We start from the raw sequence: 25,576 nt of genomic DNA, 5'->3' as shown, positions 1-25,576 counted from the left end.
TTGAGCCAGTGACCTTGGGCTCAAGCTGGGGACCTCGGGGTCTCAAACCTGGGTCCTCCACATCCCAGTCTGACGCTCTATCCACTGTGCCACCACCTGGTCAGGCCTGGTGTATCAGTTTTTGAGAGATGTCAAACACCTCTTTTATATGTGAATTGCTTTCTCTGCAGTTCTTTATGCAAGAGTGACAGCTGTGATTGGTGCAGGCGTTAAGACTGTTCTGTGAACGAAACCCCTTTTCACGGCGGGGCGGCATTCTTCATCTTCCATTTCCAGCTGTCCGGCAATACAGCCACACCGGCTTCCTTCGCGTTACAACCTGCTTTACAACTGGGGTTTAATCAAACACATTTTAACAGCTTTATTGAAATACAGTCCACATTACTATACAATCCAGTGGAGTTTTTCCAACTTGCATTCACTGGACTGCTGTAGGCTGGGCTGAACTCCCCCACCGGACTCGGAATCTCGCCCCTCACTTAACGTCTCGGTCTTTCTCTCTCCTGCCTTCTGGACTGAGGTCATCCCACCCCGTTCAGCCTCCCCCTGCCCCCGTTTCCCTTAGTTTACTATACAGTTTCTATCTCTTAGGAGTTCTCTTAGAATTCTTAATGTACATATTTAACTTAAATTCTAATTTTTACCCTTCTTACAAATAAACTTAGAATAATTCAATCCCAGTACGCCTGAGGTCACCTCCTTCTCCCAGTGACCCGAGCCATCAGCCGCACCTTTGGCTCAGGCTGCGGGACCTGGATTTTTGTCCCCTGCAAGTGAGTTCTGGACTGACACGGGCTATTCCCTTCCTGACCCTGTGAACAGGGGAGAGCAAGGAGCAGAGAGTGACCCCCCCCCAGTCCCCACACCCTCCATACTGTTCCCCCCTCCCTCGCCTTGCACACTCGGGAAGCGGGGCTTTCTGGCCGCACAAGAGAAGGCTGGAGCCTGGAGCTGGTTCACCCTCCCCCCCCCCCCAGTTTGGGATCTGGGTTCCTCTTTTCCATAACGTCCTCTTTTGCACAGGTGACCTAAGCCCTGAGTGTGACAGTCTGTACAGGCTGGGGCCTCGCCCAGGCCTGGCCCCGACCCTCAGGCCAGGCCCGCCCGCTGCAGGTCCTGGGGCAGGACCCGGCCCTTCTTGCGGGCCTTCTCCAGGCGCCGCTCGGCCTTGGCCGCCTTTTTCCTGCGCAGGTTCTGGCGCCGCTGGTCCTGCCGCCGCTGCATCTTCTCCACCACGTGGGCCGTGCGCTTCTCCCACTGGCGCTGCCGCTGGGCCCGCCGCTTCTCCTTGCGCTTCAGCGCAGCCTGCAGCAGCTGCTCGTTGTCGCGGATCTTCAGGCCCTCGGCCTTGTACAGCACATTGGTCCACTGCATCTTGGTCTCCAGCTCCCGCGCCCTGCCCGCGTCGCACTCGCGCAGCTCCTCCAGCCGGTCCTGCCGCGCCCGCAGCCGCTCCAGCAGCTGCTGGTAGTTCTTCCCGGTCAGCGGCGTCAGGTTCCCTTTCACCTGCTGCCGCTTCTCCTTCCGTCGCTGGGCCTTGGTGGCCGGCGGCTCCTCGCTCACCTCCACCTGCGGGACGAGGCGCGGCCGGGGTAACGCAGGGAACGCGGGCAGCGGGCCGCGCGCAGCCATCCCACAGCCTGGTGCGCGCCGGGGACTGGCACTGCCACGGCCCCCATCGTGCAGGGACAGCGCGTCCCGGGGTGCCCACGCCTCCACTGCGCCACCGCCCTCACCTTGTTGAACAGCAGCCCCGGCTGTCCCTGCACCTCCTTGCTAGGCACCACTGGGGATGGCTCCGCAGCCTCCGCTGTCTTGGCTGCCTTGGCCGCCTTCTCCTTTGCTCTCAGCTCCTTCCGCTTCCTCTTCTTCCTGTCTCGCTCCTGCTTCCGCCGCCGTCTCTTCTCCACAGTGGCCGGGGACAGCTCCATGGCACTGCCCTGCAGGGGGAGAGCCGTATTCACCTGTAAGGCTCTCCCAACCTCCGGCCCCCCCTGGTACAGGGAGGCACGGGAAGTCCCTGTGCAGTACAGGGGCCCACTGAGTTCAGTGTTCCACTCTGAGCTGACCTGTCACCCAATATGCAATGGACCCCCAAAAGGGACAAGGGGACGCCCAAGTCAGAACCAGGGCTTCCAATTCCCAGGCAGCGACCATGTGCTGGGGCACTTGACAAACATGTTTTCACTAAATCTTCCCAGTGATCCAACACCGGAGGTACTGTCCACCACTTTACAGACTTGTGGGGCAGGTGGCTTGGCCACGCACCGTTCCGAACTTGGTGTTGGGTCAGAGTTCGATGCCTGTGCAGATCCCCGCACTAGTCTGTGGTGACAAACCCAAGCCCTGCTTCCTGGACAGCCTTTACCACCCCAGTGCCAACACAGGGCGCAGGGCAGACTGCCCCAGGCCTGTGCTGCAGGAAGGTGGGGCCTGGAGCCTGGACCACCTCTCAGGAACCAGCCCCCGCCTTGTCCAGGACAGTGTGGAAAGAAGCTGGGGAACTGTCCCCATATAGCAAGAGGCCTGGGGGAGGTCCCCAGTGAAAGGGCAGTGGTGGCTGGGTCAGAGGGTAGACAATGCCCACTCAGCAGAAGAGCCGAGGCTGGTTTAGGTCTCAGCATTTGCTGTGGCTGTCACCGTGGCTGTCACCGTTGACAGGTCCACTCATCCCAGGCTCCTACCTCATAGGGCTGTCATGACATGTAGATTGGCAGAAGTGTCACCAGTGTGGTGTTCAACAAAAGTGGCTTTCCAGGGTGACCTGGGTACTGAGCCTCCCTGCACTGATGAGCTCTTGTAGAGGAGAGCCACTGAGGCCCTGGCAGGGCCTGCTGCAGGGGCAGCACCAGTGGCTGAGGCCACTATTACTGAAATGCTGGTCAGGCCCACAGCGGCAGGCAGAGCTGGGAGCTGACCCCGTGAGGGCACGAGGGCACCTCCTCTCGAGACAGAGAGGGGAAACCACTGCCGCCAAGACGCCGCTCCTGGCACCGAGTTCTCCCACCGACCTGGCCCCGGGCCTCCTGTATCTTCTCATGTAGCCGCTGCCGCAGAACATCCAGGGCAAAGGAGGAGTCAGGCTCTTTGGACGGGCCATCTGCAAGGAACGAATTAGAGGACAGAATGGAGAACCCCCTCTCTGACCTCTCCATCCCCTCCAGGGCCCAGCTTCAAACCTGAGTCTCCATGCACTGCCCCCCCCCTCCCCCAGGGCCTCTGGCGGACCTGCATGGCAGTTCCAAAAAATTCTACTCCGCCTCACTATCTGGCCTGGAACCACTGTGTACTCCCTGGGATCCCATCCACCCACAGAGTCCCTGTGACCGGTCCTCTGAAAGCGCGCTCTTTGAGAAATCTCCCATTATTCCATTCGTGTACCTAACCATGTCTTTTCTTATGACTAATGAGGACCAGTTTACATGTATCCCAGCTGGCCCTGACGAACGTCCTTCCTGAAGCTCCTCACCTGCAGGGGCCCCTGAGGAGCCAGAGATCTTTTCCTCCTTGGCTTTCACTGGCTTCCCGACCTGGGAAGCTGCCCGAGACTTCTTCTCCAGGGCCTGGGCCTTGGGCGCCACAGCCTTCTTCTCTTCCCGCTCCCGGGGTTTCTTCTGTCCTCTTTTCCTTTTCTTTTTTGGGGGTCCAGCAGCTTCTGGGCGTTGAGGTTTGCCCGCTGAAATACAAAATGAGACAGGGATGCAATCCCAATCTCTGTAACCCAATCAACAGGCAGGTCTTGCAAAGGCTTTGATCCCAGAAGAGTAAGCCAAAAGCAAATCAGGATGAACAATCCAGTTACCCTTATCTGCAAAGGTCAGAAGCACAAACTTCCTAGAGAAAGTAGACTGGCCACACATACCAAAACCCTGATAAACTTCCCAACACCAGACCCAGCAGTCTGTGCTGAGAATTCATCCTGGGTATGCACAAAGATCTGACCTCAAGGATATTCATTGAGTGGCAAATTATTATAAGTAAACCTACATCTCCATCTCCAGGGACAAATTATGGCACCGCTACACAGCCCACCACAATGTAGCCGTCAGAAATAATGACACATGCTTTTATTTTAAGAGCTGGAGAAAATGTTACATTTTCATTGGGAAAATGAGTACACAGCATAGGAACCAAGTTGTTTTAATAAGCAAGGTAGAAAAAAAGAGAACTAGAAATACACAGACCTAAGTTACCACTGATCAACGAGAAAACTCACCTTTTCTAATCTTCTAAAACGATTATATTTTCCTTGTATATATAAAAAAAGTTTTTCCTCTGCTGGCTCTATGCCAGGCCCTGTTGCTGTCCCCTCTTCCAAGCCCAGGCTACTGTGCTTAACAAGTCCCAGCTCCCACCGGGTCGGTTTCTATCTGTTTCACCTGCTGTGTACCTTGTTCCTGAGGACAGGTAGCCTTGTCACCCCGGCCATGTAAACCCCCACTACAGAAGCCATCCTCTTCCTCTTCTCCTCACATACCCCATTCCAGAGGGTCACCTCCTCCAAACCCCGGCGGTGCTCCCCGCCCGCTGGGCAGATGGCGCTGAAACCCTTGGACACCCCTTCCCCCGCCCCAGGCTGCTGCCCCTGACAAGCAGAGAGACACCGGTAGCTTTAAACATCGCTTATGTTTCCCGTTAGTGGTTTACATGTTCGTTTCACGCATCCTTGTGTCTAGTCCACCGGAAGGCTTGGCGGTGCGGGGTAGGCACCGACCTCGCCGCGGGGACGAATGGAGGCAGACCCTTTCCGAAGCAGTCCCAGTCCCGGCCCGCGGCTGCGCTTTACCCGACTTGCGCTTCTGCGGCTCCGGGCTGGGCTGGGCGCAGATTTTCCTGGCCAGGTTCTGCAGGTAGACGTCCTTGGCGAGCAGAGAAACCATGGCTGGAAGTCTGGACCGGGCTCACTCGGGAGTCCTGCTCAGGGGGAGGAGACTCGGGACGCCGTGTCCGAGGCCTGTCCTGGCCTCCCCTCCGTCTCACTCACTGTCCCCCCGCCCGCGCGACCCAAAACAAGCCCGGGTGGCGGCCGCGGGACCGCGCTCGCCGGAATCACACCATGTGCGCAGGCATCGCCAGCCGAGCGCCGAGCCGCCTGGGCGCGGTGCTCGATTAGCCACGCCTGGCTCCGCCGGAAAAGGCCTGCGGGGCGGAGCGCAAAGGATTGTGGGCCGCGGGCGGAGCCGGGCTGGTGAAGGGGGCTTCGAGGCTCCCCAACCTGTAGCCGCACAAGGGGTCATGGACGATGTTAGTGACCTCTTACCCCGGCCTCTGCGTCCTCAGCACAGTGTCCCGCACACAGTAGGCGCTCAATAAGTAGGGCGGCAGCAATTGACTGGCTCGCCGCTTTGGGGGCTCGGACCCCATAGAAGGGAGCTGGCGGGACCTCGTTGGTTCAGAAAGGACTGGGCGCCTAGCAGGTGCCGGGCGGGCCCCGAGCCCCGGGGGTACGGGAGGTGAAGAAAGTGCGAAACTGTGCCCTCATCGAAGTTTATGTTTAGGGGCGACAGGCGATAAGATGAGTGTATGGTGTGGCGGTAGTGGGGAGTGTTAAAAGAGAAAGGGATGGGACAGGGGAGAGGATTTTGGGGGAAGGCGGGAAGGGACCTTCAGGGGAGGTTCCGGCGGTGACTTCTGCTCTGGACCATAGGATCACAAAGATTTAAAACAAGGCTCCTCCTTTATAAGAACTCACCAAGGGGATGGAGGGGAGTGCCCACCAACCTGAGGCTGGGGACCAGCACACCTATGTTCCTTCGCTCGTAGGAATGACAGGCCTCGACACAACTCAAAAGAGAGGGAGGGTTCTCTTTCAGTGGGACTCCCAGCCTACACCAAGTCTCGGGTTATCTGTCCGCTGTCTCCATCTCCAGGGAGGTCTTCACTGGACGGGGGTGGTAGATGCCACCTGAGTTGTCACAGGCCAGGGAGAGGAAAAAGTTGTTGAGTTCTGACTGCAGATCTTGACTATAGGTTTTCCTGATTTTGTCACCTTTCCTGTGCGAGGTATCTGGAGGGTCTGACCAGCTGATCCTTTCTCCTCCCCCAAACCTTCTCTTCACATGGACAGGAAGCAAACAGCCCATTTGTTTGTGCATCCCAGACAGGAGACTTTCCTCCTCCCCAACTGGCTTCTCCTCTCTGAGTTTCTAACCTACTTCTGTCAATTCCCCCATCAGTGATACCTCCTGGGGCTCATAGCTTGGCTGTGCTGACTCCCCTGAACTCCACACCTGTATTTGGATATGTAACATACATCTCCACCTGCGTGGACAAAGTGGGGATCTGACCTCCTCCGGTTCCGTCTGTCCCCACTGCCTGCCTTCCCCATCCCAGTGCTTCTACAGCACATGAGGTAGACCTGGAAGTCACCCTGACTCCTATTCCCCTCATCCAACCCTTGAGCAAATCCTGTTGGCTCGCCCTTCAAAGTACATCCAGAATTCAACTCGACCCATTCCAACCACCACCCTGGTCTTGCTCTGGATTTTAAAAGACTATGAGAAATGCATGTAATACAAAATAAAAGTAGATCTAAAAAGAGACCTTTGTGGAACAATTGGGAACGTGAGAGTATGTTATGCCAAATGATATGGAATCACTGGCCATCTGGGGCATGATGCTGGCATTGGGCCATTGAGAATGTGGCTCTTGGAGGACAAGCCGAGAAGTCATAAGTAGGGGTGAGTGTCAGGTCTGCAGCTGACATTAAGATGGTTTTCATACATGGGAACAAGTGCGCTGAAGGCACACACTGAATGCAGAAGCGTTTCCACATTTCCAGGGGGTTGGACATTCTCAGAGCAAAAAGCTTGGGGTAAATAGGTGGTAAGGTCTGAGGATGGACCAGAGTTTAGCAACATGGAGGCCACTGGGGACTTTAATACGTGTAGCTTGGCCAGGGTTGGGGAAACGTAACCTGCCTGACCCAGGCTCTTGAGGACTGGAAGCAAACAGCCCGTTTCTGCACAAAGTTCTTCTGCCAGGGGTGTGGGCTGCAGAGGACCAGATGCAGGAGAGCTGATTTGCTTTAAGAGGGAGAAATGCTTTTGTTTTCCACTGGGAATGGTGGCACTAGCCAGGAGGGTAAAATGGACCATACAGGCCTGACCTGTGGTGGCGCAGTGGATAAAGCATCGACCTGGAATGCTGAGGTCGCCGATTCGAAACCCTGGGCTTGCCTGGTCAAGGCACATATGGGAGTTGATGCTTCCAGCTCCTCCCCCCTTCTCTCTCTCTCTCTCCTCTAAAATGAATAAAAAAAATAATTTAAAAAAAAATGGACCATACAGGACCTACCTTCTGTTTAGAAGCTGAAGGTGATCCAAACCCCACTGCTAAGTTGGGCCCACTCCTTCCAGCCTTTCCCCGACGTGTACTACTGCCGGTTGTAATCTTTTTCTTGGTTGTTGAGTACAAGTTACTTCCCCTTTGAGTAAGTTTCCTCATCGATAGGATGGGCAGTGAGCTCTTCCTGCAGCATTTTATTTTTATTTATTTATTTATTTATTCATGTTAGAGAAGAGAGAGAGAGAGAGATAGGAGGGGGGAGGAGCAGGAAGCGTCAACTCCCATATGTGCCTTGACCAGGCAAGCCCAGGGTTTTGAACCGGTGACCTCAGTGTTCCAGGTCGACACTTGATCCACTGCGCCACCACAGGTCAGGCTTCCTGCAGCATTTTAATTGTGGCAGGAACTTCCCCCGACCACCCAGAAACCGGGGCAGGAGCCAGGGCTCGGCTGCCACCTGTCTGTGCTTCTGCGTGGTAGTGGGGGTTCTCTGCGACCTGAGATGGGTCAGCTTATGACCTCCCTGTCCCCGAGGCTGGATCGTGGGCTGTCACCTCTTCCCATACACCAGGATGATGGGCTCCATCATGAGAAAGCATGCCAGTGACAGGGCACAGGGTTGAAGCCCCGGCTCTTCCGCTGTGACCCCATTTCCTCAGGTGACCCTGGCACAGTGGCACTGGGTCTAGTGTTCTGTCCGGGTTAAGTACGGTACTGATTTCTGCCACTCTGCTTCCCAGTTCCTTGAGCACTTCAATCTCTTCCACACCTGTGGCCACTCCTCCCTGAGGTGCTGGTAGCAACAGACTTGGGTGCAGTGAGTACCAAGCACCGTGCAACATGGCAGGAGTTTCTCCTTCATTCACCAAATATTAAGGATCAAGATCCCAGGCAGTTAGTTCTAGGCAATGGGACTATGTAGCCATGACCCCAAACCGACGGACCCCTGCTTGCCCAGAGCTCCCAAAGGGAGAAGGCTGACCTGGAGCCCAAGGCTGTCCAGGCGGAGTCCATGAGCTCTTACTCCAACAGCCACTGGAGGTCAAGGTGATTCCCAGAATGATCATGTACAAACAAGAAAGAGCAAAGCAAAAGGGCAGTGCTTGTTTTATGTGACAGTCTCTTACAAAAATAATGACCAGAATGTGCCGGCAGCAGAAGTAAGAAGGACCCCTGCCCACCGGGCTTCTGTGTGAACGACAGCTCCCTGACACCCAGCCCTGCAGGGACAGGGACCCTGAGGGCAAGGTGGTATGGTGGCTTTGCGCAGGAGGCCTGGTCTGGACTTGGCAAGTACTGTCCACCCAGAGCCCCCTGCCCACAATTTAAACAGCAGGCTCAAGTCAGGTCTCCTGACATCTCTCTGCCCTGCTGTTAGGTCCTCAACAGGCCGGCTGATCTGGAAACGTCCTTCCACCGGGCTGCCAGGAAGGTAGTGAACAGAGGTGACGTGAGGAAGAGTGGCCGCCCTAGAAATGGTTGGGGGAAGCTACATTCCCTCTACACTCCTGAGTGGGCTGTCCCTGGGCCGATGAGGTTCCCAAGGAGGCCAGAGCGATTTCCCAAGTGGGAGCCGAGACGGAAAGGAACAAGGCTATGGCAGCAGGACGGGAGCACCCGATTTTGTCCCTAAGATCCTAGGGGCCAGGGGAGGGAGCCCGGAGAGGCTCAGGCATGCTCTGTGGGGCCAGGGCCACTAGTGTGGGAGTGGGCAGGGGCAGCAGCCTGCAGGGGGCCAGCGCTGGGCTCCGGGGATGCCAGCCGAGGGGCCGAGAGGCCATCAGCAGGGTCTGTGTCGAGGTCCAGCCTCCAGTAAGCTTCGCACAGAGGCAGATCATTAGCTTCGCAAAGACTGGAGCTTTGCCACCACCAAAAACCCAGGGAAAGACGGGAGCAGGCAGAGATGGGAGCCAGGGGAGGGAAAGCGAGACAGAGCAGAGTTAAGAAACAGACAGCACCCCGGGCCAGCCTCTCCCCTCTGCAGCTGCCTCCGCTGGCCAAGCAGGAGGCCCGTGGGGACCCCTCTGCGCTGGCCCTTCAACATCCCAAAGGGAGGAGCTGTCCAGGACCGGCCGACATAGGTCTCTGTGAGCTCAGCAGGTCCCTCCGCTCAGCTACCAGGTGGCCGCCCTGTCTGTCACATGGCTGTCCTAGGCCCTGCTGCCACCCCTGCCCCGCCTCCAGTCACCCTCCTCTTGCTGGGAGCGGCCTCTTGCTTCACCTGCAGTGCGTCTCCAGAGCTCACTATGGTCTCTTCATGGCTCCTACACTTTCCAAGAATGCTGAAGGCAGAGATCTGTCTTACTTCTGGGTCTGTCCTCGGCTGGGACTGAGCCCAAATGGGGTGACAGGAACAGAGGCTCTGGTGGTCCGTCCTGCCCCACAGTACCAGATAGGCAATCGCAAACGGGCCCCTTGAACAGTCCTCGCTGTCTAACACGGCTGCTGGAGGACAGGGGAAGGGCTCACGACAGCCATGGCGGGGGACAGACTGAGCCCGCACTGGTCTCACCAGTGCTCTCCGCATCCTGTCCTGCCCTGCCTGTGGCTCCCTCCCGCCCTCAGTGTGGCCTCATCCTGGTCGCAGAGCGGGGTCCCAAGGACAGCAGAGGGTGAGAGGGAGACAGAGCAAATCATGAGTGGAAAGCCGGCAAGCAGGCGTGAGGGCAGGCGTGCGGGGCACCGGGGGCCGCGGGGGTGTAGGGGGGCTGAGTGCGGGGAGCTCGGGTGGGGCACATGCTGGGGGTAAGAGGGAGGCTACGGCGTCTGTGGGCCCCGACTCAGCCGAACCCTGGCCATATACAGGCGTCACAGACATGGGGGGACTTGGCCTCCTGAGGCCCCCGTGATGGGGCCACCAGGTCAGCCCAGAACCCATGGGGGCGAATCAGAGACTGACGGGGCAGGAGCTGGAAGCCCTGCCGAGTGCGTTGGGCAGGTCCCCTCCCCTCTGCCCTCGGCCTCAAGCGGCAGGGCGGAACCGCCGTCCTGTAGCTGCCAGGCCAGACTCCTGGCCCTGTGGATGACCGGGGGCGGGGGCACCAACGTGGGCTTGTGAAGGGATTCTGCAAAACCAGTGGGGCCGTGAGCAATGTCCCCAGCAGGGTCTGACCCTACACACTCAAGGGCCCACTCAGGACCCTTCTCTGAGGGAGACAGTCACCACACGTCTGCTGAGCTGATGTGTACCAAAGACCAGAGGTGGCCCCAGAATGCTCTGGAAAATTCTACAGCCACTTTAGCTGGGCAGTGACATAATGTCCCTTCTCACAGAGGCCAAGATGGGCAGGACCATGAGAGTGGCTCTGAATCCAAGACAGGGAAACCGAGGCCCAGACCATGAACACCTGTGGCCTCCAACATGGCTTCCAAGGGGCAGAAAGAAGCATTTAAGATCTGCCACCGGAAGGACAGCTTTGTCTCGGCGAGAGCACAGGGGTCACTGAGTCTTGATTTTCCGAGCTAATGGGAAGAGAGCTGTAAGGCCTCCCAGTCAGTTTCCCCTCTCTAGGTTACACGTAGACTAAGGCTTATAAGGGTCCTTCAACCGCAGAGGCCTTGGATTTCAGGATTCGAGGTGGCCCGTGAGGGCTGGGGTAACGGGTCACGCCCATTGCTGTATCCCTGGGGCCCAGCATGGGCCTGGCACGGAGGGAGGCTCTGTCTCCAGGAACAAGGCAGAGCTGGTGGAACTGGGTGGTCCAGGCACCCTGGGCTTGGCTCCCAAGGTCATCCTCTACTTGGGAATGTTCCTCATCCTTCCGGGGACCCTCACCCTGCCCCACACTGTGGGGGTTTAGTGATGCCCCCTGGAATTGCCTCCCCGGGCAAGCACTGGTATGCTGGACATAGCCTAGGTGGTCAAGAGGAGCCAGCCCAGCCCTGGCTGGGATGTTTAAATATTGATTAAGAAACTATAATAGGAGCAGACAGGTTCAAAAAGAGGCAGCCGGCCCCCTGGGCAGGTTCACTGGCTCTGGCCCTCCCCACCCTCGAAGTTCTGAGATTTTTCACCCCAGTGCCCAGGGCCCGGTGGGTGGCGTCAAGTGTCTGTCGATCAAATGCTCTGACCAGGAGCTCTGCTCTGAGACCGGGCACAGGGCTCTGGAGCCAAGACCAGGCAGAGTTTAGAAAAAACAGGCCCTTCGGGGCTGCCGGGCCAGGGTGGGCTGCAGCTGCTGGCCGGGCCCATGTCTGCAGGTCCGGGGTCCAGCCCTATCTGTACCTGGACGAGTAATACTCCTCCTCCAGCTCATAGAGATCGATGGAGATCTCGTCCCTCAAGGTGATGAGCTTGCGGTCGCACTCCTCCTGCAGTGCCCGGAGCTGCTGGTTGCGCTGGTCAATGGCCTCGTTCACCGACGGGAAGTCATTCAGGATGAGGAACTGCTTGAGGTCAGACACCAGCTTCATCAGGGACTCGCCGGCTCGGACCTGCGGCGACGGGAACCCAAGCAGGCCGGTGAGGGAGTGATCGGCGCCCTGCCTCCATGGGCCTGATGCTGGCCGAGCAAGGGCCTCAGTCTCCTCTCCTGCAAGGTGGGGCTGCAACCCTGACGTTCACAGGGTCACTGGGAGAGGTGGGAGTGTCAGGAGATAAGTTATGGGAGGGCAGGGTCCCCAGAACCCCCTCGAGTACATGAAACACTTCCAAGGCAGCCTGGGGGGCAGAGCAGCTGTCCCCACACTCACAGGGCTCCCAGCTCTGCCCTGGTGGTACCGATCTCCAACCACACAAGTCACACGAGCACATACTCTGCTTCTCCAAATCCCCAAACCCACAGATAAAACGACTATTCCGCAGAACCGCCTGGCCTGCCCCTCCTCGGCAGCTCGACCGCCAGCTGGACGGACCCCTTTGGGACCCTTTCCTATGCACTTTCATCTGCGGGCACAAAACTGCGGAAATAATTAATGTGCTTGTTCTGTGACATCAGAAGGGACCGAAATGCACACCCCGTTTCCTTTAGAAATTTCTTTTGCGCTCGTAACAAATCTCAGGGAACTCACGTCAACCAGGAAGGGTTGACCTCCTTCCAAGCGCTAAACAGAACGCTACAGGATGGGCGTGGCCGGCTCTCTGACAGCCCCTCACGTGCTGCCATAGATGGCCCTCCTCTGGAGGGGCCATCTCCTAAGAAGAGGTTTGCCCCTCCCCCAGGAGACCACAGTGGGGACCCCGAGGGGCTAGAGCCCGGACCGGGCCTTCCATCTGATAACTTACGATGTTGGCGGCTCGCACATGCATCTCGTAATTGTCCTGCTCACCCTGAGTGGCCCTGGACACCTGCGTCTCATCCTCAATCTGGAGGACAAATAAGAAAATCTAGAATCAGCAGGTGCCGACCCGTGGGGATCAACCAACTGTACACACCCACCGCTTCTCAGCCTTCGGGCTGAGATCAGGCACAGGTCTCTGTTCTCATCAGTCCAACATCTGACATGTCCTCTGTCCAACTCACACACCCACACTCCCGCACCCTGCCGGTACTGCTCTCCACAGCGGTCCCTGCTACCCGGACCTCGGGCCACGTTCGCCTTTCCTCTCCTGTTCTGAGGGGACAGGCACCTTTGTCTGAAGAGCTGGATGCCTATATACACTCGCTGCTGTGCAGGGAGATCCTGATCACGTCTTTTTTGGGGGTAGAGCAGTACAGATTAGTGTCAACAGCGTGGACCCTCAGTAAACTGGATGAGTAAAATGACAATTTTAGAAAAATTATTTCATGACCAGGTGGTGGCACACTGGACAGAGCACTGGACTGGGATGTGGAGGACTCAGGTTCAAAACCCCGAAGTTGCCGGCTTGAGCATGGGCTCACCAGCGGGGTCTTTGGCTTGAGTATGGGATTATAGACATGATCCCATGGTCATTGGCTTGACCAAGGGGTTACTCAGTCTGCTGTAGCCCCCCCAGTCAAGGCACATATGAGAAAGCAATCAATGAACTAAGGCGACTCAATGAAGAATTAAGGTTTCTCATCTCTCTCCCATCCTGTCTGTCCCTATATGTCCCTCTCTCTCTGTCACAAAAAAATCCATATATATATATATATATATATATATATATATATAAATTATTGGTTTTAGAGACAGGAGTATTAATTTGTTGTTTCACTTAGTTATGCATTCATTGGTTGCTTTCCAGATGTGCCATGACCAGGAATTGAACCTGTTGCAACCTTGGTGTTTCAGGATGACACTCTAACTGACTGAACCAGTGATATATTTTGTTGTTTATTTACTTGAAAGTGGGAGGGGGCATCAACTCATGGTTGTTACTGTTGTTACTTCTTGTATGTGCCTTGACCAGGCAAGTCTGGGGTTTTGAACTTATGACCTCAGCATTCCAGGTTGATGCTTTATCCACTGTGCCACCACAGGTCAGGTACCAAAGATTTTTTTAATGTGACCATTTACTGAGCACTTCCTGGGTGCCAGACACCTTGTTAAGCCCTTGGCCATTATGATCATATTAAATATTCACAGATGCCTGGACAGCCATCTCTGGTTTATAGGTGGGCAAACCTGAGGCCAGCGAGCCTGCTCAATGTGTCTCAGACAATAACTGCAAGAGCCAAAAGTCCTGCCTGGCTTGCCTTGTCTATGTGCCAAGGTATTAACTGCCCCAATCCATCCACCTGAACAGGGCTTTCCCAGGGGGCTTGCCAGTGTAGGACTGGCACCAGGCTGTCAAGTGGTTAGGAGCCAGACCTCCTGGGTTCCGATCCTGGCTCTGCCAGTTATTAGCAGAATGCTCTTGGGCAAGTTACTAAAGTTTCTGAACCTGTTTCCTCCTCTGAAAATGAAGAGGACAATGATGCTTTCTTCAAAGAGTCCTGTGCAGATGACATGGGCCAGGGCACAATACCTCTCGCAGCCTGACATGTAGCGAACACTAAGCACATGCTAGAATTCATCATCACTACTAGCAGTCAAACAAACAAGTCTTCCAAGCCTGCAACAGCCATGCAAAGATCCAGCCCCACTGAGCCCAACGCTGACGGCCGGCCCCACCTGGAGAGGCCTTCCCGGGCTTCTATTCCTGACCGCTCTCACTTGCAATCGCTATAGTGTCTGGGTCCCCGTCAGGCCTGGGGGAGGGGGTAACCGCTTTACACAGAGTAACTCACCAATCATCACAAGAGCCATATGATTTGAGGAAACCAAAGTAAGGAGAAGTCAAGTTCCTGTCCAAACCGACTGCCAGAGAGCGGTGCTGGATGTCCAACCTGGCACTTCGCTCAAGCCTCCTACAGCTGCTGCGCCAGGACCTGTCATTAGCTGGATTTTCTGCTGACCTGTTTGTTATCCTCCATTCCCTGCTGCCCTCCCTAATATTCTCACGACAAGGACAAGGGACTAGCACGTGGGTTCACTGCTGTGGTATCCCTACCACCTGGCTCAGAAAAGTGTTGTTACACTCTTGCCCAGAGCAGGCCAATCCCTCGTCTCCCACTGTCCACACTCTCTATCTAGAAGGTGCAGGAAACAGGCCAGCCACACCCACCTTGGCGGTCTTGATGATCTCGGTGAAGTTGTCCATGATGGACTTGATGTCGTCCTTGAGCCGCTTATTGTAAGACTGCAACAGCGTCTCCTTGCTCTGCGGCAGGGCCCTCTGCTGGGCCATGGCGGACCTCGGTCAGTGCAAGGGAGCAGAGGCCTGGGGCCACTAGTCAGCACCTGGTACCCAGAGTCTGATGTGAGTAAAGCTAACCAAGCCGCCCACACTCCAAGTCTCCAGAGAACGAATGCAGCTCCGTGAGTGTGTGTGTGTGTGTGTGTGTGTGCGCGCGCGCGCGTCCTCTCTGCCAAACAAAGTCGTCCAATCACTTATTTGCACAACGGTGCACTGCGGGCTCTCCCTCTTCCCGGGCGGGCTTATCCTAGGACCCCTGGCACGCCCGCAACACCTTGCCCGGGTCCAGCCCAGACTTCTCCGAGGCCGGGCCCACGCGCGTCTCGCGATCTCCTGCAGGAGCTTCCCACCTGCTCCCCTGCCAGCCGCTTTCCCGCCTCCATCCCTGTCCCTCATCTTGACCCAAGGGGTTCTTCCGACTCTACCCCGACCGCCCTGCTCACGGCTGGGCTCCCGGAGCACCGACCGCCTCCTCGCACCGGAATCCGACCGCCTCCTCGCTCCGGAATCTCGCCGGAACCATCCTGCCTCCCCGAGCCCCAGCGCTCGGCTAAACGACCGAACTCGCGGTCTTGGAGCCATTCTCGGACACATCACACGGCGAATGCGCCCCGCCACACCAATACGCACACCTTGTCCGCAGACCCCGGGCCCGGGGACACCTGACCGAGGATGGGGCAGGGGACAAGCAAGCGCGCCGCGGGAATGTCCCGGGTCCCTGGCGTCTCTCCGCACCCGGAGCGGAGTCCCGCTGCCTACTCTGCGCCCCTTCCGATCTCACCGACCCGCCTCCCGCTCTAGGCACCGCCCTCCGAGAGCGGAGACCCAGCGAAAGGAGCCCTGTCGCTTTAAATCCGAAATCCCGCGCAAGGGTTAAGTTCTCGCGATCTCCGAGGTTGCATACATATTTCCCACAATTCTCTTCCCTTTCTCTCTCCTCCCGCCGCCAAGATGGTGAGTATCTCTGTGATTTGTTGTGTTGGCGCCGGGCCTTGGCTCTATCCGCTACCATCCTCCTCGAGGTTGTGCCGCGCGGGGGTCCCTCCACCGCCCGGCGCGAGGAGAGCCCCGCGGGGCCTTGCCAGAGGCACTGGGCCGCAGTAAGCTCCCCGATGGCAGGGCGGGGGATGGGGAGGAGGATTCGGCAAGAGCTGCGCCGCAGTGCGGGGCTCGGGGCTGATGTGGCCTGGACCCAGCCCGGAGAGGGGCCTTCCGCTAGGGGTGCTGAGTCCACTCTTGCCGTTTCTGGGTCCCGACTCCTCCGGGGGCCACTTCCCGTTTGGGGGTGCAGCGCCCCGCGATGTCCGACCACATCTCAAAGCTCCGGCCTCGGCCTTAGGGCCACGCCACGGAGTAACGTGGCTGCGTGGCTGTCACTGCTCGTGCAGATGATGTGAAAGAATATTTGCTATCCGAGCGATGGTGAGGACGTCCTTAACCACCGAGATCGCTGATGCGCGAGCGGGGTGTTTCCCGGCCAGAGCCTGCCCTCCCCCTTGTTTTCAGGGAGCAGGCCCGAGCCCCACGCTTCTGCAAAGGAGCTGGTGGAGTACGAGGTTTTTATTCTAACCGGGTGTTCTTCCTGCCCAGCCGAAAGGAAAGAAGGCTAAGGGGAAGAAGGTGGCCCCGGCCCCTGCTGTCGTGAAAAAGCAGGAGGCCAAGAAGGTGGTAAATCCCCTGTTCGAGAAAAGGCCAAAGAATTTCGGCATTGGTAAGAAAGGGGCACGGAAATGGCTCGGGTGCCAACGGAAGACGGTAGTTTATTGACAGGTGTGTCTGTTAATGGGTTCGGAGTGGCGGCTGCCAGGATTGGCATGCTCCCGTTTGCCACTTTGTAGCTGTAAGGTGGGAGGGGAGCAGTGCCGCATCCACAGTCTGGGGCGGGAGCGTCAGCATGGTGCTGGCTCCGACACTGGCCATGGGCTTGCTGTCCCCGGGTCACTGACCACAGTGCTGCTGTAGAGACTGTGGGTTGCCTTTGTCGCTGGTCTTCCGTGTCCCTGGGCGTTTGTGTGCAGATGATGTGAGAATATTTACTTGCTGCAAGATGTGATGACACTCGGACCACCAAGATCGCTGATGCACCTGCACCCTCTGAGTGGCCCCAAACGGGAACTTGATGGGTCGTTAGAGCCTTGCTCAGTGTGGCCCCTCGCTTTGCAGGACAGGACATCCAGCCCAAAAGGGACCTCACCCGCTTTGTCAAGTGGCCCCGCTACATCCGGCTGCAGCGGCAGAGGGCCATTCTCTACAAGCGCCTGAAGGTGCCTCCGGCCATCAACCAGTTCACCCAGGCCTTGGACCGCCAAACCGGTAGGTTCTGTGGCATAGGGCCGGCATTGGGGAGGGGTTTCCCGGCCAAGGACACGGGTACCCTGTTGGCTTGAATGGTGGCGTTAGATCTGAGGCCTCTCGAGGGGTGACGGGTGTATTGAAAACTAGGATTCCTCGTCGAGTGGACGGAATCTGAAGGTGGCGTAACTGAAGAGGTCACGTACACGTCCTGAGAATTCTTGAAGTGCAACTCACACTCAGGACAGCAAGCCAACACTTGCTCAGGTTGAGTGATGGAGGCTAGATTAAACTATAAGCCTAAACTGATGGTTCCTTTCCCAGCTACTCAGCTGCTTAAGCTGGCCCACAAGTACAGACCGGAGACCAAGCAGGAGAAGAAGCAGAGGCTGTTGGCCCGGGCTGAGAAGAAAGCTGCCGGCAAAGGGGATGTCCCCACCAAGAGGCCACCTGTCCTCCGAGCAGGTGAGCGGGTTCCTCCGGAAGGAGGGTGAGCGGCAGGGCGGGCTGACGGCAGTTGGGCACGGATTGCGTCGCCGGGAGTCACTGAAGGGTGAAATTGAGATCCACCCCCACTGTGCTCATGCGGACTGGCTGTGCGTTCTAGGGGTGAACACCGTCACCACCCTGGTGGAGAACAAGAAGGCCCAGCTGGTTGTGATTGCGCACGATGTGGATCCCATCGAGGTACGTCAGCCTCGTCTTTACGCGCTGGCAGCAGAACTTGGACTGGGTCTCTTTCCGTACCTGGGAGCTAGAGCTTCATTCCGAGTCTGATGTCAGAGGCCAAGTGGGGTGACGGCTTTTTACTGAGGGCAGTACCGATTGTCTTGTGGCTTTTGCAATGATGTGAATTTCTCACTGAATTAAACCTTGAAGTACAAGTACATGAGCTTTTTAACCCTGAGCAATGGCTACCCTGCCAACTTTTAAGTCATTGCTTCTGGGAGAAGACACTCTCAGGTAATGCTGTCTGCCTTCCAGTTGGTGGTCTTCCTGCCTGCCCTGTGCCGGAAGATGGGCGTCCCCTACTGCATCATCAAGGGCAAGGCCAGGCTGGGGCGCCTCGTGCACAGGAAGACCTGCACTACCGTCGCCTTCACACAGGTCAACTCGTAAGTGTGTGTTGTGGCCCCACCCCCCAAGGATCAGGAGGGACAGTCTGCCCCTACCCCTCAGCTCAATCTCTGGGTTTTACCTCGAAGATCAGATGTTTTAACCTAAATTAGGGAACATATTTATCTGAACCTTTGCCAGTGATGGTCATGAATTTCTTCAACTGAATAAACAATGTGGTCATGTTGTATCTGAGGCAAAAGGCTTGTGTTTGAGGCATAAAAGAAGTCAGTCTTGTTCTCTGGAAGGGTCGTGGGGAGTCGGTCACCCACATTTCTCCATCTTACTAGGGAAGACAAAGGTGCCCTGGCCAAGCTGGTGGAAGCTATCCGGACCAATTACAACGACAGATACGACGAGGTAAGGGGCAGCTTTATGCAAAATACCGTCTTGGGTGAATCAAGCCTTTAGTCCAAGGACTGAACTGCTCTTAGCAGTTGTATCCTGCGATCAGCCTAGAATGACGACTAGTAGAGTAGCGTTCTTGGGGGACGCCAGGCCAATTTCTGCTCTTATCTTTGCAGATTCGCCGTCACTGGGGAGGCAATGTCCTGGGTCCAAAGTCGGTGGCTCGCATCGCCAAGCTGGAAAAGGCCAAGGCTAAAGAACTGGCCACTAAGCTGGGCTAAGTGCACTGTTGAGTTTTCTGTACATAAAAGTAATAAAAATCCTTTGGCCAGTGTCTTGGACCTTATTGTTAGTAAGAATTTTGGGATGGTGGCAGGTACATTTTCAAACCAGGGCCCTTGTTTATCGCCCACAGGACAGAACGACTGTGTAAGTTGCTTTGTGTGTTTGTCAGTTTTAAAAAAGCTCTTTAACTGCTGGTCAGTCATATATTTGAATTATCTGAACCAAGCCTGGTTCAACCAGTTAACTAGCTCACTGAGGTAGAAAGGCATGTGTGTAGCTGTTACTTTGTTTATACTAGGGGTCCCCAAACTTTTTACACAGGGGGCCAGTTCACTGTCCCTCAGACCATTAAGAGGGGCCGGACTATAAAAAAACTATGAACAAATCCCTATGCACACTGCACATATCTTATTTTAAAGTAAAAAACAAAACGGGAACAAATGCAATATTTAAAATAAAGAACAAGTAAGTTTAAATCAACAAACTGACCATTATTTCTTTCTTTTTTTTTTTTAATTTTTATTCATTTTAAAGAGAGAGAAAGAAGGGGAGGGGGAGGAGCAGGAAGCATCAACTTCCATATATGCCTTGACCGGGCAGGCCCAGGGTTTTGAACCGGCAACCTCAGCATTCCAGGTCGACACTTTATCCACTGTGCCACCATAGGTCAGGCGACTGACCAGTATTTCAATGGGAACTATGCTGCTCTCACTGACCACCCATGAAAGAAGTGCTCCTTCCAGAAGTGCGGTAGGGGCCGCAGTTTGGGGACCCCTGGTTTATACCAATATAGTACACAGGCCAGCACAAAACCAAATTCTCAAGATGTTTACTCAGTGACTTGCCAGGACAGGGCTACACCAGTTAATCTTGTCATGTGCCAGGAGTCCGACGTAGGAATTTCTTAATCCACAGGTATGATGTGGCTGCACAGAGCCCATACCTGCAGTTAAAAGACTGTGTCCATAGAACTGGTTCTGAAGGGGAGGGGGCAAGAGATCTGGTCTCGGGTGGGGACTCACCAGGTGAGGATGTACTGCAGGTGCTCGTTTCTCAGGGTGACTCGGGTCTGCCCTCCGATGGGTCCTCCGGGGACTGTGCTCTCTGCGGAGACGGTAGGCTCGGTTCTAATCTGTCACCACTTCCTGGTGCCTGGCTCTCTGGCCACTTGGCCAGCTGTTTCCCTGGAGCTTTTCTAGCTAGCCCTTTTCCCACAGCCGTGCAATTCCAAGTACGGTCAATAGGACCTGTAACTGACCGGCTCCCCAATGTCACCCCTTCTCCCAACACTAGAATGCAAACCAGAGTTGACTAAGGGCCCTTCATCGAGGTGGTCACAACATACTGAAGTCTGCATCGATGAAAATGGGCTCTGTGCCTGCGAACTGGGCCATGGCCTCCAGATCCCGGTAATGCCAGTGGTTCCTTTCTGGATTGTTCTCTGGAACAAAAGGCTTCCTGGTTTCTGTCAGCCTCACCGTCCCAACCAGGTTCACTTCTCCTTCGATCTAAAAGGACATGTGAGGTCCTAAGGGCACAACGTGGAGAATCCTGATTCCCGCTCAACTGAGGGATGAGCTCCCACTCTTACCTGGCCTTTTTGCCGGGTGTTGGGGTTCACTTTCTTCCTGGGGACAAACCCTCTGTTTACCAGGATGGTGATTCTAGAGTAATGAAAGTATGGTTTCAGGTGGGGAAGGGGTTTTGAATCAAGATCTTCCTAATGTCTGCTCTAGCTTTTTTTTTTTTTTACAGAGACAGAGTCAGTGAGAGGGATAGATAGGGATAGACAGGAACGGAGAGAGATGAGAAGCATCAATCATCAGTTTTTTGTTGTGACACCTTAGTTGTTCATTGATTGCTTTCTCATATGTGCCTTGACCGCGCGCCTTCAGCAGACCGAGTAACCCTTTGTTCAAGCCAGGGACCTTGGGTCCAAGCTGGTGAGCTTTTTGCTCAAGCCAGATGAGCCTGTGTTCAAGCTGGCGACTTCGGGGTCTCGAACCTGGGTCCTCTGAGTCCCAGTCCGACACTCTATCCACTGTGCCACCGCCTGGTCAGGCTGCTCTAGCATCTTAAGGAACAATTTGGGTCTCAGGAAAGGGTTTAAACGACTCGATGGAGACCAGTTGGAGGAGTGCCTCCATGCCTGAAAGGCTGTCTTGATTGGTAAGAGCCACCAATCCCTGGAAGGGTAACCAACCTTAACAGCCACCTCCTGTGCCGTCTCTTCCACCAGGGTCTGCGTTCAAACAACCCTTCCTCCCTTGAGCAGTTCCTGGAGCTGCCTGTGCACCTGCCCCCAGTCTCCCCTCCTAGCCAGGGAAGCCACAAGGGCAGCCTGATATAGACCTGCGCGGCTCATCCCAGACCTAAGAGACTGGGAAGCCGAGCTTGACAGGAGACCCAGGGTTTCCCCTGTACTTGAACATTTGGGAAGCTGCTCTGTGTAGTCCCTCCCAGCACACCCTTCCCCGGAGTGCTCTCCCGTCCCGTCAGGTGGCCCAGGTAGTTCTCGGGAAGCCTGCCCCTTCTTGCCATGCCATCCAGGAGCTGGCCACTGGACAGTTCCTCTCCTGCCCTTTCAGACCTCAACATACAGGAGTTGTGTAGTAATCAGAAATGTCTTGGTTTACAAAATGAAATAAGTGAATTGGCTTAATGTCAAAAATTTCAAACTATTCAGCTGAACCTGTCAGGTATGATTGGTTCCCAGGGTCTCCCTGGGGTTGGGGTTGAGAAGGAAAGATGGAAGTGGACTGCCCTGACCACAGCTGCCAGGCCCGTTCGCTCCCTGCATGTCTACTCACCCCAGGTCAGTGCAGTGGAAAGGCGTGACGACGTAGGCGCCGCTGCGGACTGAGGAGGAGAGCTGGCCAGCCTCCCGGGCCTCGCGGGCCGGGTCCACCATGGTCCGTGGCATCATATACAGCTCCTTGGAGTGGTCAAAGTGCCCCCTGACCTGCACTGGCCTGTACTCCAGGTTTCTCAGCTCCATTGGGCTACATAGGAGAGGGACAGGGACCTGAGGCCATGCACGGTTTGGGAGGAAGATGACCCCTTTTGGGCTGCAAACTAGAAAGCCCGTGGTGCGAGAGGTACTGTAGGCAATGCTTGGGCACAGTGGGGGGACAGCTAGGGCGCAGGGAGTGCCCACTGAGGGGGATGCTGGTCCCTCTGATGTCAAGTGGGAATGGATCAGTGCTGCCAAACAGTCCGCACTTTGAAGAGAAGCTAACAATGTGGACTCCTGCATGGACTCGGTCATCTGTGTGGGCTAAGACCCCATCTGCAAGCACCCTTTTGTGCCCAAATACAGTGTGTCCATAAAGTCATGGTGCACTTTTGACCGGTCACAGGAAAGCAACAAAAGACGATAGAAATGTGAAATGTGCACCAAATAAAAGGAAAACTCTCCCAGTTTCATACCTATTCAGTGCAGTTTGATGTGGGCTCATGCAAAAATTTTTTAGAGCTCCTTAGGTAGCTATGCCGTATAGCAGGGGGTCCCTCCCCAAACTACGGCCCCGTGGGCTACATGCGGCCCCCTGAGGCCATTTATCCGGCCCCCGCCGCACTTCCGGAAGGGGCACCTCTTTCCTTGGTGGTCAGTGAGAGGAGCATAGTTCCCATTGAAATACTGGTCAGTTTGTTGATTTAAATTTACTTGTTCTTTATTTTAAATATTGTATTTGTTCCTGTTTTGTTTGTTTTTTTCTTTAAAATAAGATATGTGCAGTGTGCATAGGCATTTGTTCATAGTTTTTTTTTATAGTCCAGCCCTCTAACGGTCTGAGGGACAGTGAACTGGCCCCCTTTGTAAAAAGTTTGGGGACCCCTGCCGTATAGCCTCTACAGACTCGTCACTGATTGATGGCCTACCAGAACGAGTTTCTCCACCAAACTGCTGGTTTCCTTCAATTGCTTATCCTACCAAGTAATGTTATTCCTATGTGGTGGCGCTTCGTTATAAACGCGCCGATATTCACGTTGCACTTTGGTCACAGATTCGAATTTAGCGAGCCACAGAACACACTGAACTTTCCTTTGTACCATCTACATCTCGACTGGCATGGCCGTGGGCTGCTCCGCTGTATACACGGTGTTACGTCATCATCTGCGCATGTGCACATGCTGCCACATCATCCTTCAGAAACTGGGAGAGTTTTCCTTTTATTTGGTGCAGATTTCACATTTCTATCATCTTTTGTTGCTTTCCTGTGACCGGTCAAAAGTGCACCATGACTTTACGGACACACTGTAGAAAGCTTTGTTGCATACAGCTGTCCCTCTAGGACAGGGCTTTGAAATGAGGGGAGTAGCATCATTCAGGGCACTTCAAAATACTGCTCAAGTCAGGACATGACGAGGCCTGCCCTTAGCCATCAGCTAAGAATTACTGCTTTAGGGTGCCATCAGCAGCATGTGGGGGCCTTCAGGTACACCGGACCTGAAACCAGGGTGAGCCCAGATTTTTCTATGGACTTCAGGCAGCTTCCCAAGGGCAACTGTGTCAGCAAGCAGCCCCAGAGGACTACAAGGAAAAGCCCGTAGGCCCCCACTGCTGCCCTCCAGTGAGCCTGGCCCCAGGCCAGCAGCACCACACTCACTCTGCTGGCAGAGGGATGGGCTCGGCCATCACTCGAGACTCCAGCTCTGCGATCAGCTTCAGCTTCCACTTCCGACGCTGGACCTATGGAAACAGTGTAAGCCCAAGCAGATGGCAGCAGGGGCCAAGGGCTCAGAGGCACGAGAGCTGGAGGCCAGACTTTACCTGCCATGTCCCCAGGCCAAAGGCAGTCACAGGAATGAGAAGCAGGAACCACTGGAGAAAGGAGTCATCTTCCACTTTGGTGGCAGGTGCTTCTGCTGCAGAACTGCCACCCCTGCTTGGCTTCCAGATCAGCCCTAGGAAGTTTTACAACACTGGCATGGAGTCGGAAGCCCCTGAAGACTCCACCAATATTGCCTGAGAGCAGGTGGCAAAGGGATCAGCCCGCAGCCTGTGGTCAGGAGCCAGCTAGCAGCACCTGTGTCCAGCCCAGCTCCTAAAGCAGTGCCCAGCCACATGGCACTCAGGGGATGTTTACTGAATGAGGCCCAGGGCTTAGCCTTGGCTCTGCCACCAACCATGACCGCTCCTAACCCCTTTTATGCAGGAGTATGCAGAGATGTATTCCACTGCACTAAGATGCACAAGTCTTGGCTACAATGGTTTGAGGGAAACATGATATGAACTCAGGATAGTGCTTTACAGAGCTCTCTTAACAGCTTTGCTTTTCTAACCCCCTCCAAATTATAAAAGAAAGTTTATTTAGACAGTTACAAAGATAGTAGAAGTGAGCCTATGCTCAGGAAACACGTTACAGAGGCGAAAGGGCCCCTGGAGCTCAGGGAAAGAGAAAGGGAGAGAAGGGGGTGCCCTGACTGGGAATCGAACCCAGGACATCCATACTCGGGCGAACGCTCTACCCACTGAGCAAACCGGCCAGGGCCAGCTCTACTTTTGCATTGCTCATAAATTCAGAGATGGAACAATGTACACAGAATGTGCATGTAAACTCTCAGAAGTGAGTCTCATCACAGGAAGCATCATGGGCTTCCTGGGCGGGCAGGCAGGCCTACAAAGTACCCTTCGTGTGTGCACAGCACTGCTGTCCACTGGAAACATGCGAATGGCTGATGAGACTGCTTCCCTTTAGGATCCCAGACACCATGTGGAAGGAAGGGCAGGCCCCTTCTTGGCTTAGAAGGAAGAAACGAAAATACAAGGGAAAGGAGCCAGCTGGGGTAACGGATTCAGCCAGTGATAAATTATCTATATCCCATAGTTACAACACAAAACAAGAATAGCAAGATCTGTGTGTAACTATGGCCAGTGATCTGGAAACCGCTTCCCCCTTGTTTACCCCTCTGAAACCCTCCCTCCTCTCTCCTTGAGTCCTGGGAAACCTTAAAGAAATCACATGCCCATTGCTTAGATACTGTAAAGGTATATAACCTGTAAGAAAGTCAACTTCGGGGAGCCCGTGTTTTGGAGCTACAAGTCCCGCGTACTCTGCCGGCTTTACTACATCCTACTTCCTTCATCAAATTGTGCGTTTTTGTCCTCCTTTGGTTCCTGCAATAACCAGGCTGGCCCCTCGTTAGGCGGATGAGACGTCGGCTAGTTACTCAACGTCTCCGGCCGCGTAATACGGGAGTGCCCTGCACCCAAGGCTCCATTAAGAGGCAGGGAGTCTAATAAAAGGGATCAGAGCTCATCTCCGCGCCCACGGGCCTCTACACCGTGGAAGGCAGGGCGGCTTTTCCCAGGTAACTAAGTTACACCTGGACGAGTCCTCACCTGCGCGCGGGGGGACCGCAAGGACGCTCCTCCAGACCGCGCGGGCTGAGGCCTGCAGAGACGCGAGGGGCTGGCTGAGCTCGTCCGCCGCGGGGTGCAGGCCCGTCCCCCGCCCGCTCAGCCGCCCCGCGCCCCGCCCCGCTCACCGGCCGCGCGCCCGCCGCGCGCAGCACCTGTCCCAGCCACCGCGCCGCCGCCATCGCCCCGCGGGTGCCTCCGGGGGTCCCGCGGCGTTTGCTTCCGGGGCAGCGCGAAGCCCC

General features: G+C 55.5%; 4 protein-coding genes and 4 non-coding genes across 9 annotated transcripts; 5 read left to right on the top strand and 3 right to left on the bottom strand.

The window, feature by feature from the left end:
• Window positions 1–336: 336 nt before the first annotated feature.
• Window positions 337–5,072, bottom strand: SURF6 (surfeit 6). The gene is made up of 5 exons (XM_066255834.1): window positions 4,787–5,072; window positions 3,470–3,676; window positions 3,012–3,100; window positions 1,737–1,940; window positions 337–1,569 (listed from the first exon to the last, which is right to left on the bottom strand). Exons 1-5 carry the CDS (start codon window positions 4,878–4,880, stop codon window positions 1,090–1,092), a joined length of 1,074 nt encoding a protein of 357 aa, XP_066111931.1. The 5' UTR covers window positions 4,881–5,072; the 3' UTR covers window positions 337–1,089.
• Window positions 5,073–5,581: 509 nt separating this feature from the next.
• On the bottom strand, window positions 5,582–15,797 carry MED22 (mediator complex subunit 22). Of its 2 annotated transcripts, none has more exons than XM_066255853.1 (5): window positions 15,562–15,797; window positions 14,798–14,973; window positions 12,512–12,592; window positions 11,513–11,721; window positions 5,582–5,905 (listed from the first exon to the last, which is right to left on the bottom strand). In XM_066255853.1, exons 2-5 carry the CDS (start codon window positions 14,918–14,920, stop codon window positions 5,827–5,829), a joined length of 492 nt encoding a protein of 163 aa, XP_066111950.1. In that variant the 5' UTR covers window positions 14,921–14,973; window positions 15,562–15,797; the 3' UTR covers window positions 5,582–5,826. The 2 variants fall into 2 exon arrangements, with proteins under 2 accessions (XP_066111950.1, XP_066111949.1); XM_066255852.1 differs by lacking the exon at window positions 5,582–5,905 and adding an exon at window positions 7,527–9,145.
• A 67-nt stretch (window positions 15,798–15,864) lies between these two features.
• On the top strand, window positions 15,865–19,026 carry RPL7A (ribosomal protein L7a). The gene is made up of 8 exons (XM_066255858.1): window positions 15,865–15,883; window positions 16,520–16,640; window positions 17,093–17,242; window positions 17,546–17,686; window positions 17,829–17,908; window positions 18,206–18,336; window positions 18,628–18,697; window positions 18,862–19,026. Exons 1-8 carry the CDS (start codon window positions 15,881–15,883, stop codon window positions 18,964–18,966), a joined length of 801 nt encoding a protein of 266 aa, XP_066111955.1. The 5' UTR covers window positions 15,865–15,880; the 3' UTR covers window positions 18,967–19,026.
• On the top strand, window positions 16,313–16,387 carry LOC136327408 (small nucleolar RNA SNORD24). Its single transcript, XR_010729630.1, has one exon. It is a non-coding gene; the product is annotated as a small nucleolar RNA SNORD24 (small nucleolar RNA).
• LOC136327409 (small nucleolar RNA SNORD24) lies at window positions 16,943–17,013 on the top strand. Its single transcript, XR_010729631.1, has one exon. It is a non-coding gene; the product is annotated as a small nucleolar RNA SNORD24 (small nucleolar RNA).
• On the top strand, window positions 18,061–18,133 carry LOC136327397 (small nucleolar RNA SNORD36). The gene has a single exon (XR_010729619.1). It is a non-coding gene; the product is annotated as a small nucleolar RNA SNORD36 (small nucleolar RNA).
• LOC136327399 (small nucleolar RNA SNORD36) lies at window positions 18,472–18,538 on the top strand. Its single transcript, XR_010729621.1, has one exon. It is a non-coding gene; the product is annotated as a small nucleolar RNA SNORD36 (small nucleolar RNA).
• A 756-nt stretch (window positions 19,027–19,782) lies between the features above and the next one.
• Window positions 19,783–25,553, bottom strand: SURF1 (SURF1 cytochrome c oxidase assembly factor). Its single transcript, XM_066255849.1, has 9 exons — window positions 25,463–25,553; window positions 25,317–25,368; window positions 23,745–23,878; window positions 23,581–23,663; window positions 21,781–21,972; window positions 20,562–20,634; window positions 20,316–20,478; window positions 19,993–20,074; window positions 19,783–19,913 (listed from the first exon to the last, which is right to left on the bottom strand). Exons 1-9 carry the CDS (start codon window positions 25,514–25,516, stop codon window positions 19,844–19,846), a joined length of 903 nt encoding a protein of 300 aa, XP_066111946.1. The 5' UTR covers window positions 25,517–25,553; the 3' UTR covers window positions 19,783–19,843.
• Window positions 25,554–25,576: the final 23 nt, after the last annotated feature.

The sequence above is a fragment of the Saccopteryx bilineata genome, chromosome 2, assembly GCF_036850765.1.
Source record: "Saccopteryx bilineata isolate mSacBil1 chromosome 2, mSacBil1_pri_phased_curated, whole genome shotgun sequence".
Taxonomy (NCBI): domain Eukaryota; kingdom Metazoa; phylum Chordata; class Mammalia; order Chiroptera; family Emballonuridae; genus Saccopteryx; species Saccopteryx bilineata.
The sequence above is the reverse complement of the archived record's forward strand: the minus strand, read 5'-3'. Positions and strand labels throughout refer to the sequence as shown.

Bases quoted from the DNA above. Each gene is read 5' to 3' on its own strand.
- SURF6 (XM_066255834.1), bottom strand. From the start codon at position 4,880: ATGGTTTCTCTGCTCGCCAAGGACGTCTACCTGCAGAACCTGGCCAGG. The intron at 3,101-3,469 runs GTGAGGAGCTTC...CGTTCCTTGCAG, and splicing joins CTCCTCAGGGGCCCCTGCAG to ATGGCCCGTCCAAAGAGCCT. The intron at 1,570-1,736 runs GTGAGGGCGGTG...CTCGTCCCGCAG, and splicing joins CGGGGCTGCTGTTCAACAAG to GTGGAGGTGAGCGAGGAGCC.
- MED22 (XM_066255852.1), bottom strand. From the start codon at position 14,920: ATGGCCCAGCAGAGGGCCCTGCCGCAGAGCAAGGAGACGCTGTTGCAG. The intron at 12,593-14,797 runs GTGGGTGTGGCT...TTTGTCCTCCAG, and splicing joins AGATCATCAAGACCGCCAAG to ATTGAGGATGAGACGCAGGT. The intron at 9,146-11,512 runs GTACAGATAGGG...GTGGTGGCAAAG, and splicing joins GAGGAGTATTACTCGTCCAG to CTCCAGTCTTTGCGAAGCTA.
- RPL7A (XM_066255858.1), top strand. The intron at 17,687-17,828 runs GTGAGCGGGTTC...TGTGCGTTCTAG, and splicing joins GCCACCTGTCCTCCGAGCAG to GGGTGAACACCGTCACCACC. The intron at 18,337-18,627 runs GTAAGTGTGTGT...CCATCTTACTAG, and splicing joins GCCTTCACACAGGTCAACTC to GGAAGACAAAGGTGCCCTGG.
- SURF1 (XM_066255849.1), bottom strand. From the start codon at position 25,516: ATGGCGGCGGCGCGGTGGCTGGGACAGGTGCTGCGCGCGGCGGGCGCG. The intron at 25,369-25,462 runs GTGAGCGGGGCG...GCGTCTCTGCAG, and splicing joins GCGCGGCGGGCGCGCGGCCG to GCCTCAGCCCGCGCGGTCTG. The intron at 23,879-25,316 runs GTGAGGACTCGT...AAAACTTCCTAG, and splicing joins TGCGGTCCCCCCGCGCGCAG to GGCTGATCTGGAAGCCAAGC.